The following is a 15361-nucleotide window of genomic DNA, read 5'->3' on the forward strand; positions in this document are numbered from 1 at the left end:
GTGGGCGGGGCTTAAAGAAAAGTGGGCGGGGCTTAACAAAAAAATAACCTGTGGCTCAGGAGGTGGTCAAACAAGAGCATGAAGAGAAGTTTAGCATTTCGTAATGGCACAAAAGGGGTATCTTCAAAAATATAAAGATTCAAATGTTTTGTTTGTCAATATTTTAGATGGGGATTATTGTGCAAAGAAAATTAAACTATTGAAGGAATTTGAGAATGAACAAATCTTTATAGGTTCAATGAGTGAGCTGTTCAACCCCCAGGTGTTCAATTCAATGAGGTTCAACCTCCAGGTTAAAAGGGGAGACAAATAAATATACCTTGGGATAAAAGGGGTTTATTTTTAGGGAAAAAAAGGGAATCGCTGAAAATCCCCATTCATTTACATGGGGAAAAGTGAGCCAGAATCAGTATTCTTACCATATATATATATATATATATATATATATATATATATATATATATATATATATATATATATATATATATATATATATATATATATATATATATATATATATATATATATATATATATGCATATATATACATATATATATATATATATATATATATACATATATATATATATATATATATATATATATATATATACATATATATATATATATACATATATATACATATATATGCATATATATATATATATATATATATATATATATATATATATATATATATATATATATGCATATATATATATATATATGCATATATATATATATATATCCATATATATATATATTTATATATATATATATATATATGCATATATATATATGCATATATATATATATATATATATATATGCATATGCATATATATATATATATATATATATGCATATATATATACATATATATATATATGCATATATATTTATATATATATATATATATATATGCATATATATATATATATATATATATATATATATATATATATATACACATATGCATATATATATATATATATATATATATATGTATATATATATATATATATATATATATATATATATATATGCATATATATATATATATATATATATATATATATATATATATATATATATATATATATATATATATATATATACACATATACATATATATATATATATATATATATATATATATATATATGCATATATATATATATATATATATATATATATATGCATATATATATATATATATATGCATATATATATATATATATATATATATATATATATATATATATATATATATATATATATATATATATATATATATATGTATATATATATATATATGTATATATATATATATATATATATATATATATATATATATATATATATATATATATATATATATATATATATATATATATATATATGCATATATATATATATATATATATATGCATATATATATATATATATATATATGCATATATATATATATATATATATATATATATATGCATATATATATATATATGCATATATATATATGCATATATATATATATATATATATATATATATATATATATATATATATATATATATATATATATATATATATATATATATATATGAAACACATGGGTATATATTGTTGTGGATTCCCGCCGGCGTGCAAACGACCGCGCCTAACCAATAGCGGCTGCTTCGCCCACGGAACGGACAATCCAGTCGCGGCTTTCCGGATCAACGCTGAAAACCAGCCAACCAGTTTTGAGCACACCACAGCCTCGTCAATATTCTACCCGCGCGACAGGGTCAATCGCCGAATTGTCGATATACCTAATTAATCGCACGGGCAGACTAGCGATAGACTGTACCTCAACGGGGCCGCTTGGAAACGAGCCGCTTAAGCAGCTCGCTTCGTTTTTGGATAACCGAGCGGGGTATTTATCGCGCAGCCCCGTTGGACCCGATCACTTTATCAGCTATTTAACAACCAACTATATTCCGAGTGCAATATGAAAGTTCAATTAGGGAAAAGGAAGCAACGAACGGGTGTCATTTAAACAAGCACATTTATTTCACAACCAAACATGCACGTATACGGTCAAAGATGCGGCTATGCAGTCATGCATGCAAACAATGCACGTATTCAATCATGCAATGAATGGGGGTAGGGACAAGACGCGAGCAAGACAAAGATCTACCACCGTCTATTTATTATGTACAGTCACTTATCGACAGTTCTACTTAAAGACATGGCGCCACAAGGCAAAGAAACAAAGGAAAAACCCCAGGACAGACGAGGGGTAGACTGGACCTCTTGGGGTCTTTATAGGCATGGAGCCATGTAGACCGCAAAGGTTCCGAGAGACCGGGCTGGCTACCTTCACCCTCGTGGTGACTTGCTAGGGCGACCCTCGACGGCCCCTCTCCAACGACCCACGGTAAGGCACGGAATGGCAGGCCGCGCGCCTTGGCTCCGCTGCGCTCCTCTCTTTCCAGCTCCCTACCGCAGCTCCACACACTGCCCACAACTCCGACACGACACTCTCTTCTCTCCTCCACACACCTCACACCCTCCAGCGCCGACTCTCCGACTTGCGTTCAGCACGCCCTTTTATCACCACGGTACTTCGACCCTCCCTTTCGCCCCCCCCTCTTCCAACACGCGCCGGAAACTTCCAGAAGAAGGGCATTTTCCTCACCGAATCGGGCCTTTCTCATTCATTTCCTATCTTCATAAGTAGTGTGGCTTTATAACTCTTGGTGTTGGGTTATTCTCCTGCTGCGTTGGCCGGTGCAGATGTTATTCGGTGGGGGGTGGGGCCATCGTCTGCTTTCCCCCGATGAATGCCAGGCTTCTCGCAACCGTGTGCCGAGGTGGCAATGCTGTGGTGGTTACGGTGGTTGTTGTAATGGTGGCGTGGCTGGTGTTATGTGGTGGTCGTGAGGGTGGTGTGGTTGGGTGGTTGTGGTTAAGGTGGTTGTTCTGAAGGCGGCTGTTCATTATCTGTGGGAATGTTGGCGGTTGACGAGAAGATGGTTGTGGTGATCGTGGTTGTTGTGGAGCGGTTGATGAGAGCGATGTTGGCGGTGGAGGTGGTTGTTGTGAACGGTTGGTCCAAAATAACGATAGCAAAAGAAAAACGGCTAACTCAAAGATCACAGCCCTGCACACGGATAATTTCCCGTTAAACATTGTGGGGAAATCTATCTGAACACAGACTTATCGACATAACTGATCTAAGGACCTACAGTATATGGTGCTCTGCGAATTTCCACAGCCGTAACACGATATATATATATATATATATATATATATATATATATATATATATATATATATATATATATATATATATATATATATATATATATATATATGTATATCAAATCCTCCTGTGCTCTACCAGCTGAATAAGCTGCATAAAGCAACAACGAAAGGCGACCCAATGTCAGCCCTCTGCTGTTTCAAACCCTTCCAAGAGTTCCTCCACAGCTGTAAAGACATTCACAAATAGGACAGAAATGAGAATCCCAATGCTGCACACCTCCTCAGCTGCCGGACAGGTTCCATCACTTGTTGGCGAATTATCACTGACAGTGCAGATAGAAATGCACATCAACGAGACTTCCAATCATGCACCACGTGTTAATGTCAAAAGCAGTCAACATATAAATAAATAAACAAATAAGTCAATAAAACGAAGGCCCACCCACATGTCTCACCTGTGAATGGAGGGAATAACCAATAAGCTCTCACCTAAATCAAACCCAGGTGGCTAAGATTATATAAATAAATCGACTCCTCCCATGCTCTTAGAGCCAAAGAAGCTGCATAAAGCAAACATGGAAGGCTACCCAATGTAAGCCCTTTGCTGTTTCAACGCTTCCCAGAGTTCCTCCACAGCTGTAACGACATTCTTCGGTCGCTGGTTTGTACTCCCCTTCCATCCCTTTCCTCACTTCAAATGGCATCACAGCTGACTCCGCTCATGAGAAGGTTGAATGCCTCAATTCTGTGTTTGCTCAAAATCCTGTGTCACGAACCCTTCCCTTTCTGTACCAATCCTTCCCGGTCATACCCAACTGCTCCTGAATTCCATATCCTTTACACCTGAAAAGGGGGAAAAGTTTTTGGCAAACCTCGGCTCGGACTCTGCAACTGTACCGGACAGCATTAGCTCACGTGTCCTAAAGACCTGCTCTGCTGCTCTTGCGCTTCAACTCTCTCCCCTCAAATTTCACCCTGTCATTTACCATAAGTCATCTTCCATCTGCTTGGAAATCAGCCAACTTCACAGAATTACATAAAAAGGTGCAAAAATATATCCCCTTAAATATAGCCCAATTTCTTTACTTCCATTCATCAGCAAGATCATGGAATCCATCATCACAGTTGACATAAAATCATTCCTTTTCTCCAATAGCCCCATCTCAGATCATCTCCAAGGGGCATGCTGTTTCTACTCTCCCAACAATGGTGGATGCCCTCGATATCAGGGCCGTCTCTCTGGACATATCTCGAGCCTTTGATACCTCCTATGGAATACAATGCCAACTCCACTCTTGGATTACTGACTTCTTCCACTCTCAGAGAAAAAGTGTGGCTCTCAATGGAACCCTCTCATCTCCTCTCCCCATCAAGGCTGGAGTACCCCAAAGCAGTGTTCTAGGCCCCATATGATTCCTAATTTTCATCAATGATCTCACTGACTCTCTGGAAAATCCTCTTTATCTCTTTGTTGATGACTCCACCCTCTGCCATGACGTCTCTTATCCTTCTGACAGACAGGCAGCAGCCTTTTCCCTCTCCTCAGACCATGATAAAAATTCCAAACTGGTCAAACACAATTTTACGTATGTATCCACATTGTCCACCCTTTGCATTCTCCCTTACCTCTCATCATTACCTGCATCCCTTGTTTGTCCATCTCCGTCCACTTTCTTCCTCCACCCTGCTGTTGGTTTTTACCTTTTCTCCTGCTGTACCCTTTGTTATGTTGTGTCCTGATTTGATCTGTGTCATTTCTCTTCCAGAAGCCTATACAATGTATAAAATTAGAGGGGCACTCTTTCACGTCACGACATCTCCAGATGTGACTCCGCCCACATTATTATATCACTATACATACTTGTACCAAGTTTGATTTAAATCCCTGAACCCAGATTCAACATATTAAATAATTCTGGCTGCCAGACCATGCATCCGACCAGGTAGAAATTTAGAAAAGACCAGGTATAAAAGATCAGAATTTTGACATTTCATGTCGATTCATGAGGCGGTTCAAGAGAAATTATTTCAAGATTTTTGTTCGATCCAATATGGCTGCCAGACCATGTGACCTATTCATTATTCATGAACACCCTGGTACCCCCAAGGCTTGGGGGTGAAGTTTCCCCTCGATCTGTCAAGCCAATTTTGAAGTAGATTTTTCAAGGTTTATTCTTCAAAAAAATCATGGCTGCCAAACCATGTGACCTATGACGTCATACGTGGATAGTTTTTTGTTCCTCATGGATAGGTGATCAGATCATACGTGTAAAGTTTCGCCTCGATCTATTCAGCCATTTCGGAGAAGATTTTTGAAGGTTATGATGTTGAAAAAAAAACAAATGGCTACCGAATCACGTGACCGATGACGTCATCAATCATCAATACAATTTGGGCCCAAGGTGACCCTCAAAAATTTTCAAACTGAACGGATCTTTTAACATTTTACTTTTGTTGTGTGTTTGTGATGGAACGACGGACATCAAAAGATGTCGTGATGGTAATTCATAAGGATTGTGGTGCCATGTTGTGGCATCTTCCCAACCTTGTTTGGTTGTTTTTCTGAGATTTCATCTCTCGATGTTTTTACATTTTGTTTTTTAAATTTTCTTTTCTCTTTTCTGCAATTTTTTTTAAAGTAATAAAATGCTTCATGTTTTATATTTTGTTATTTTCGTACGGATTAATTCTATCTATGTTATTAAATGCGGCTTCTATGTACACTCAACCCCTCCCCCCTTCAATCCTGGCTTTTGTTCCAGTCCACGATGTGTATTACCACCACATATGCGGAAATGTTGATGTGCGATTATCGTTTTTAAAAATAATAAAACGCTTGATGTTTTATATATTTTGTTATTAAATTGTTTTAATACTTGTTCCAGTTTATTTGGGGGATGGTTTGGATATATCGCTTTTGGAATGGTTCTGTCCAGTGTCCCTGTCCCTTCTCCCACAATCCTGGCCTGGTTTGGTTGAATCCACATTTACGATTGATTTCTTTTCCTAATAAAACGATTCATGTTTTTATCTTGCCAAAACGAAGTTTTGCAAGATATGTTAGTCAGCTTGTATGTTTTTTTTTTTTGTCTGTAATCACGTATAAAAAATTCTGCTGAGCACAGTTATCATCGGAAATTTTTGTAACTTCGCATATTGGAGGCCTATAGAGGTCCCTTTCAGAGCATAAAATTTTGAAGGTCAAGGTCAAAGGTCAAGGTCACTTTGGCGCAAATCAGGGGAGTCGACGAAACCCTTATTTTTTGAGTAATTTTGATCGGATCGTCTTCAAATTTCATGGGAATATAGTTCATGGTCTGGCGCTCAGCTGATTAATTTTTGGTGGCGATTGGCCTTGACCTTCATATGTTTTGTTTTTTTTTTGGTCTGTAATCACGTATAAATCATTCTGCAGAGCACAGTTGTCATTGGAAATTTTTGTAACTTCGCATATCAGAGGCCTATAGAGGTCCCTTTCAGCACATAAAATTTTGAAAGTCAAGGTCAAAGGTCAAGGTCATTTTGTCGCAAATCAGGGGAGTCGACGAAACCCTTATTTTTTGAGTAATTTTGATCGGATCGTCTTCAAACTTCATGGGAATATAGTTCATGGTCTGGCGCTCAGCTGATTAATTTTTGGTGGCGATTGGCCTTGACCTTCATGGTTCGCGCCTCAGGTCAAACATTTGACCCCAAGGTCAAATTTTCAAGTTTTAGGAACCATATCGTGTAGTATCTCAAATTGAACACCTCGATGAGTGCTTTCTAGATATGCCAAGCTTGAGACATTATGACGTCATTTGGTGACTTTATGAGGCAAAAGCATATTTTTCATGGTTACTCTGTAGAACGATTATCATCAGAATCTCTCGTAGGCAGATATTCCTCAAGGAGTCGCTCCTGGTGGATAGCAGCTCTGTTCACTTCAGTGTGACCTTAAAGAAGTCACACCTGGTCACCTTTTGGCAAGATACGGGTCACCCTACGGGTGACATTGGTTTATTTTATTTTATTTTCATTTGGGGTTGCATGCACTAGAACAGAGACAAAGTAACTTCCCCACGTTGGAATCACCATCATGGCTTCAGCAGTTATTGAGGTCGGTCGGGCTACAGTTTTACATTGTTTTGAGAGGGGAAGAACCACAAGGAGAAGAAGTACAAATTAGCGATTTAGCAATCTCTCGAAGTAGTGCTTGAGCTCTGTATTTTGGCGTCTTTTAAAATATTGGTAGTTCAGAAAAAAATCTAGAATAAAAGTTATGGCTGTTAAATGCTAATGACTTCACTCTAGGAGTCCATGAGCAGATCAATGTGTACACATTTGAATGGGGGGGCCATTTTTTTCCCCAAATCATCCCTCAATATGGAGTATACTTTGGTGTGAACTTTAAAGATCACATCAAGTTTCTGTTTGAAAAACTGTTAGGCCTAACGGGAAGGTACCATGGGTTGATGATAAAAAAAAAAACATACAGTACTGCATACAAAATCCTTCCATGGAATTGCAAATTAGACTTCCAGTCTGAGAAGATGAGCAGTTGATAGCAAGAGCTTCTCCATATGGCTCCATGTAACAAGGTCTGGGGAGAGGGCATGAAGTCTGGAGGTGGGAGGGAATAAATAGATGTATTAGAGAAAGGACGATGTGAAATAAATTCCAAGTGTCATTTATGTTTCGAGCAGTGGGGACGTGAGGCCTGTCAGCGCAAGATAGAGAAGAGTGCAGCCCAAACCACTTGAACTGCCACAGTTGTTGGCATCTGGGATTATCACAGAACAGAGCCAGGGATATGATGGGATATGATGTACTTTAACAAACGTTAAAGTACATCATATCCCTGTGATATGATCTACAGTACTCAGACAAATGATGTTCCAGGAGCATATGAGAAGTAGAGGATATTATGAGGGATGTTGGTCAGGACCACGTCACAGAAGTGAGCTCGACCAATTGAGCACGATTTCAACCAGAAAACTGACAATGATAGAACTGCTGCCTCTGAGTTGGACTTTGTTGTGACACCATCGTTTGTGATGAAAGTAACAATTTAAAGTCAAACAAAATGTTGGTTGTTAAAATTACGACAGAAAAGAAACAAGGACTTGGTTATGTATCATGCACAGAGTCCACATTGGCAGAGTGATTCGTAAATGACACTCATCACTAGCAGCAATGCAAAGACAAAATATGTTGTAGAGGAGGACGGGGAGAGAAAGAGACACGGAGACGAGACGGAGACGGAGTCGGAGAGGGAGAGAGATGAAGTGCAATATCACCACCAGGACATGGGTTGATCCCATGAAGGCGATGCAAAATTCATGCCAGGATGGGAAAGACAAGGGAGTCCAGAATATCTTGCAAAGTAAAGCTTTCAATTATGTACAGGAAGTCTGGAGAGGCTGCAACCACATGTAAAGAAAGATCCTTGAGGTTGGAGCATAGACTTCTGATGTTGTAAGTCCACATTATTCAGCTTAGATTATGGGATTTGTTGCAGTGCGTTTTGGGATGTTGGGATGAAGGACAGTAACTGGTGGAGTGTCACAGTGATCAGTGCCAAGTCCATGAATTACCTCCACCACCAAAGTTGTTTTCACCGAAGCAAGATATCTGAAAAAGTTATGAATGGATTCAGACGAAACTTGATGAACAGTTTGGGTGTGTGACATGGATGAATTGGTTCGATTTTGGTGAAGCTCCGAATTCGGATCCGGATACGAGAATTTTTTTATTATGCAAATGATTTTTCACCATTGAAGGATGGGCATCAAAAACGATACATAGCATGGTATTTCAAAACGTGGTGGATGAGTTGGTAGGTGACAAAAACAAACCAATTCGATTTTGGTGTGTGACAAGGACGAATGGTCCAGATGCAGTTTCGGCCTTTCAGTGGGAGACAAAATGTATATACAAGTTCAGCCTGGCGGAGTTATGTGCTCTTCTGAATGTCGCTCTAGTTTTATCACCGTTATATATGAATATGATGTATAGGTGGAAGTTTTGAACATTTTATCTAAATTTGCAGATTACACCAAACCAATAAGAAAGTTAAATGCCTCAAAATAAAATAATGCAAAATAGTTTGGATGCCTTTGAGGAATGTCAGCCAGTAGTTCACGTAGAAAAGTGCAAGGTCGTGGAAACTGGCACGTGAAACTGAGGGATTGTTGTCTTCATGACGACATTTGTGCTTTCTTCTTCGTTTCACATGATAATGAGACTTTGGAGTAATTGTAGTCATGAGACTGATCCTCAAGTCAAAGGAAACGGTGTTGGCATGATATACGGTGTTGGCATGATATACGTTGTCGAGCCAGGTCACGTTGGGAACGCTGTATGCATTTCTCATCACCTTATAATGTAGTGCTCTGGGTGGGTGCAGAACATTTATCCACCTGTGCAAAATAATGAATGTTAAGAGATTAGGAAATCGAGATTCAGTGAAGACGAAGCACAACCCGAAAGCACCAAAAAGTGTTAGTCTACAATGGATATCTCACACCAGTAGCTGATTGCAGACAAAGCACCGTCGTTGATAATGCAGAAAGTCAATGCAACCTTAATGTCTTAATAAATTCAGGCACATCATTCAAAAAGCGGTCATTATTCTACAGGTATGAATAGGTCAGCGGTTTTGAACGTTGGAAAGCCATCACACCGTTATTATGGACATCAAAGCGTTCAAATCTCACACACTCATGTTTGCAGGATTACGAGCAAATTGAAGTCTGCTTTGATGATCACGTTGGATGGGAACAAGACGAACAACTTGTCTTTCATCTTTGTGAACCAACTCTATTCATGGCTGTTTATGTCAACTTATACAACCTTGCGGCATTCCAAATGTTATTATAACTCTGATTCCCACTACGGTCAAAAACCTTGTGGTGGCAATCCTGGCGTGCAATCAAATTTCGGCCTGAAAATTAAAAATAAGATGTTTCAAAAATAAAATAAAGAGCTGGTATCATTTTACTGTCAGGAATTAAGCAAGAAAAATAAGAACCGAGTTTTGTTGAATTCAAAGCAACACAACAATCAAAACATCAACTCCAGGCTTACACACAAACCCTTTTCTTTTTTGCTGCTGAATGGCCAGTACCAACCAGTTGGCAGTCTCTTGACAACAATGTTGTCCAGAAGGGATTTCAGAGCCGACAGACAATAAGCCAATTTCAAACAGAGGAGCAGTAGCCCTGGGCGCTCACCTGGTAGCGGCTGGATAAGATAACCAGGCAACCAGTGGTAGGCATGGATGACCCACAAAATATGTAATGGAGAAGAAAGTAAATACCTATGGATTTTTTTTTAATGCCTACGAACAAACTTTGGTAAATCACGGGTGATAAAGGTTGTGGTCAAGTGTCATTGAAATTGTGTGTGTGGATTTAAAGAAAGCAAATACATATTTTGAGGGGCAACCCCCTGAGTAGAATCCCTTGGACACCAATTTTTTTTTTAATGTCGTGAACAAACTTTTGTACATCACTGGTGATGAAGGCGGTGGTCAAGTTTCATCGGAATTGTGTGTATAATTTCTGAGAAGGAAGAAAGTACCTCTTTTCGGGGGCAACCCAACCTCCCCTCGGTACACACTTAGACCCCAATATATATTTTTTTAACAATCTTTGGTACATCATGCGTAATGAAAGTTGTGATCAAGTTTCATCACAATTGTGTGTGTAGTTTCTGAGAAGAAAGCAAATACATATATTGGGGTGGGGGGTCAACCCCCTTTGGACCCCCTCAGAGCCCAATTTTTCTAATGTCACAAACAAACTTTGGTAGATCATGGGTGATGAAGGTTGTCATCAAGTTTCATCGGAATTTGTGTGTCGTTTCTGAGAAGAAAGCAAATATCTATTTTTGGGGGAGGGGGAGACCCCCCCCATAAACTCCCTCCGTAGACCGACCACCTCAGATCCAGATTTTCTTAATGCCACGAGCAAACTTCAGTATATCACAGGTGATGAAGGTTGTGGTCAAGTTTCATAAGAGCTGCATGTGAAGTTTCTGAGAATAAGGAAACCCTTATTTTGGGGGGCAACCTCCACAGACCCCCTTAGGTCCCGATTTTTTTTAATGCCATGAACAAACTTTGGTACATTCACGGTGCTGAAAATTGTGGTAACGTTTCATCGAAATCATATGTGTAGTTTCGGAGAAGAAGTTGCAAGTATATGCGGAGGGACGGACGGACGACGTGACATCCCATAAGCTCCCCGGAACGACATTCCAAGTGAGCGAAAAATGAGATTGCAATTGCGTTTTATGAGGGGGGAGAGAGAGATAGAGAGAAAGAACAAAGTGACGTTGACATAATCTATATATTAATACTGAAGGACCAATTTTGTGCTCCTCCTCGCGGTCGCGTCACGTTTTTCTCGGTACTGTGACCTGGACTGAAAGAAACTTCGTACCTGGAAGAGTGCAACGCACATAGTAGCAACAATCGTGGCACATTTGACTTCCGGTCATACGGGAAGGACGAGGAAACACCCTCCTCCGTCTCAATCTGCCCTCCAAGTGTTTATTTATTTATTAATTCAATTATTTTTTATTCGCAAGATAGAAATCAAACCCGATCGTGTTTATACACCGCACAGCGTTTAATATTCGCAAGATAGAAATCAAACTCGATCGTGTTTATACACCACACAGCGTTTAATATTCGCAAGATAGAAATCAAACTCGATCGTGTTTATACACCGCACAGCGTTTAATATTCGCAAGATAGACATCAAACCCGATCGTGTTTATACACCGCACAGCGTTTAATATTCGCAAGATAGAAATCAAACCCACAAGTTAGAGGTAAAGTCAGAAGCGAATGTAAGAATAATTCGACGTTCGCTTTCAGCCTTTGCCTATTCCATATTTGTTCTTGTTGTACATTAGCCACCCGAAAACCCTGATCGTCCACCCCCACACCCCCAATTAAAAATAATATTAATAATAAAAGACAGTAAATATAATTAAATAAATAAACCACACCAAAAGAAAGCACAATTTTTCCCCCCATTTGTTAACACCCTGGTGATGTCCCTGAGCTTGTCACGGTTTCTCGGCCCCACTACTCCCCCCACATCCCCTCAGTGATGTGAGTGAAGTCATTCGCTTGATGGATCAAGTTTATCTGGTGTTGGTGTGCGCAAGCATGGTGGGCCGAACGGCCTTCTCTTGCGTCCAATTTCCTTGTTAATTCAGAATATATTATTAATAGCATAAGAGCAATTGATTCACGAACATATAAAAGGCATACAAGTTTAGTTTGTCGTCATCGTTCGGTTATCCCGCCGAAAAATCAACGTTTCCTGCATGCTTCAAAGTGATTGGCCGAGCATTTCTGTAAACCGCATTTTCATTGGATGTAAACCCGTTCGCTCCGCCCACTTGCGTATTCATAAAAACCGATTTCGTCGGATGACGGGACAACGCTTCTGCTTCCGCCGATACAGCTCGCAGCGCACGTGGTCTTCTCTTCTCTTCTTTCCTCTCATTCCTGGTCTTGTCGGTGGGGGTTTTGAGGCCTACGTTGCTTGGTGAACATGTCGAGCCGAGGGAAGACCCGCGCCAAGGCGAGTCCGAAGTCACGGTCGTCCCGTGCCGGACTGCAGTTCTCCGTTGGACGCGTTCACCGCCTCATGCGCAAGGCTAACTACGCGGACCGGATCGGCGCCGGAGCTCCTGTGTTGTTGGCGGCCGTGCTCGAGTACCTGTCCGCCGAGATCTTGGAGCTTGCTGGTAACGCCGCCAAGGATAACAAGAAGATTATCATCATGCCGCGCCACCTCCAGCTCGCCATTCGGAACGACGAGGAGCTGAATAAGCTGCTCGAGGGAGTGACCATCGCCCAGGGCGGCGTGCTTCCCAACATCCAGGCCGTGCTGCTGCCAAAGAGATCTGGACACGGACCGGTGGCGACCCGCTCTCCCGACAAGCCTTCCCAGTCTCAGGAGTACTGATGGCGGGACGGACATGAACGGCCCCCTCTCTCTCCGGGCCCCCCTCTCTCTCCGGGCCCCCCTCTCTCTCCGGGCCCCCCTCTCTCTCCGGGCCCCCTCTCTCTCCGGGCCCCCCTCTCTCTCCGGGCCCCCCTCTCTCCGGGCCCCCTCTCTCTCCGGGCCCCCCTCTCTCTCCGGGCCCCCTCTCTCTCCGGGCCCCCCTCTCTCTCCGGGCCCCCCTCTCTCTCCGGGCCCCCCTCTCTCTCCGGGCCCCCCTCTCTCTCCGGGCCCTGCGCGAGTTCGGTCATGTTCCTTTAACCGATGTCCGTCTCGCGCCTTCGTACGTCCGTTTTATGGTCTCGTGTGCCGACAGGTGATGGCACAACCTGCTCGTTTTTTCCAATTGCTCATGATGGGGGGGGTGGGGTGCCATTGATGGTTGTTGTTGGATTATTTTTATTTTTTTATTCCTCTTGTCTCCCTCCATTTGTTCTCTGAGATATTAAAGTTGTTGATTCTGAAGTTATTTGTTTTTGGTATTTTATTTTTTTCACCACGTTTCGTATCGATTTCTGAAATTGATTTGGGATTATTTCCATTGTAGCAGTGAATGATCGTCCATTTCGAGGATGTAGACAATTGGCATTCACAAAGTAACCACTAATGCAGGTTCTGAGTCTTTAAGGTTGTCTCTGCACGAAGGTGATGAATATGGGGTAGGAATGGATGAACACTTTTGTGCACTTGGTGGAAAAGGAATGTAATGTGAGATGCACAAGGAATTTTGATGCAAGAGGCCGTTTGGCCCATCATGCCTGTGCTGCATCAATTGAAATTATTTAGTTAAACTCGAGATAAGGGAACAGGGCTCGGTGCACACATCACCTGCTCGTATTTAAAATTAAACATTTGTGGGTTCTCACGTTGCAATGCAATCGCAAGGCAAAAGATGGTTATTGTTTCCAGTCCAAAGATACCCGATACAATAATGGGATTGCTCTTCCATTTATATAATGTTTAAAAATGTGTTTTTAAAATGATTGGTTAAAGTAATCCCTTAATAGCAGTTCACTGGATGTTTTCATCTGATTTCATCTTTGACCACAGACTTCTTCAACCGAGATGCCATCTTTCCAACAGAATAGTCCAGTCTCATTTTGTTTTTTTTTGTTTTTTTTCATTATATGGCACTTCCCCCGTTTTGGCATCACGTTCATCTTGAAATTGTTTTTGATAGTCTGAGCCTGACTTGTCGGATGCACCAACCTGCCAGGAGATTCCTGCCCTCATTGGAAAAGGTCCTGGTGCTTCGCAGGTTGGTCGGCATAGTACGTATGAGAAGCGAGGCCAACTTTGCAAGCAATCACTTGTGGACTTGAAGACCCTCCAGCACCTTCAAGAGTTGGCCATTGTGTGCTGGTAACCTTAGCCAAACTCCTACCGCTATCATCAGTTGGGAAGAGTGGGTAAAGCCTTGCATGACCCTCAATGTTTTCTATTCCAGTGACTTCAGTCAGTTTCTGCAGTCGGTGACCTGATTAGAGTTGGTTATCTGGTAAGGATATGTTTCAAGAGCATCTACCAGGACCACCGTCATCCTTGGCAAGGCGACCCACACCAAATATGATACCAACCATAAGTAAGAATGGGTCATATATTTATTAAGTGCTCATTGGGGAGAGATTATTCAAGGAGGTATCAGCTTCTGCCATGTTTGCATACGTGTTAAATAGATGCCAAAGCTGAGTCCACAAGTCTTCACGTGTTCATTTATACATTAAAAAAAAGTATTCACCCACATCTATTGGAGGAGAACCAACATGCAGTGGAGGTCCAAAAATATTGAAGGATCGTTAAGATCCACAAAATTACAAGCAGATTGAACAGCCAGCTTGAAAAGGTAACTCAAGGGACAGCATACTTGAGGATGCAGTGGCATTCATATGGGGCTGACAGGATGGCTCGGATATAGAGGGATGCACACACTTCTAAAGTGTCTCGTCGGTTCGAATCCCAATCCAACTTTCAACTCCTGGTGTTTCGTGGGCATGGTGATTCCTCAATGTGTGCATCGTTCCTTGGACAGATGTTAAACGGTGTCCCGTCCTGTCTTCTGCCATTGGTGGCTGTTAAAAGATTCCACGGTGTCGGTGAGCTATC

The 15361-nt window shown here is 40.8% G+C and overlaps 1 protein-coding gene and 1 long non-coding RNA gene across 3 annotated transcripts in view; one reads left to right on the top strand and one right to left on the bottom strand.

Annotated features, from left to right (window-relative positions):
- LOC147016251 (uncharacterized) overlaps positions 1-11792 on the bottom strand; it is a 176598-nt gene extending 164806 nt beyond the window's left edge. For both annotated transcript variants that reach the window (XR_015049011.1, XR_015049009.1), the window contains exon 1: positions 11678-11792. This is a non-coding gene — a long non-coding RNA (uncharacterized LOC147016251). The remainder of the gene's footprint in view (positions 1-11677) is intronic.
- Positions 11793-12687: 895 nt separating this feature from the next.
- Positions 12688-13723, top strand: LOC147016254 (histone H2A-like). The gene has a single exon (XM_085844820.1). It carries the CDS (start codon positions 12806-12808, stop codon positions 13220-13222), a length of 417 nt encoding a protein of 138 aa, XP_085700946.1. The 5' UTR covers positions 12688-12805; the 3' UTR covers positions 13223-13723.
- Positions 13724-15361: the final 1638 nt, after the last annotated feature.

The sequence above is a fragment of the Eptatretus burgeri genome, chromosome 11 (genome assembly GCF_056783735.1).
Source record: "Eptatretus burgeri isolate ZD-2024b chromosome 11, Ebu_testis_v1, whole genome shotgun sequence".
NCBI lineage: Eukaryota > Metazoa > Chordata > Myxini > Myxiniformes > Myxinidae > Eptatretus > Eptatretus burgeri.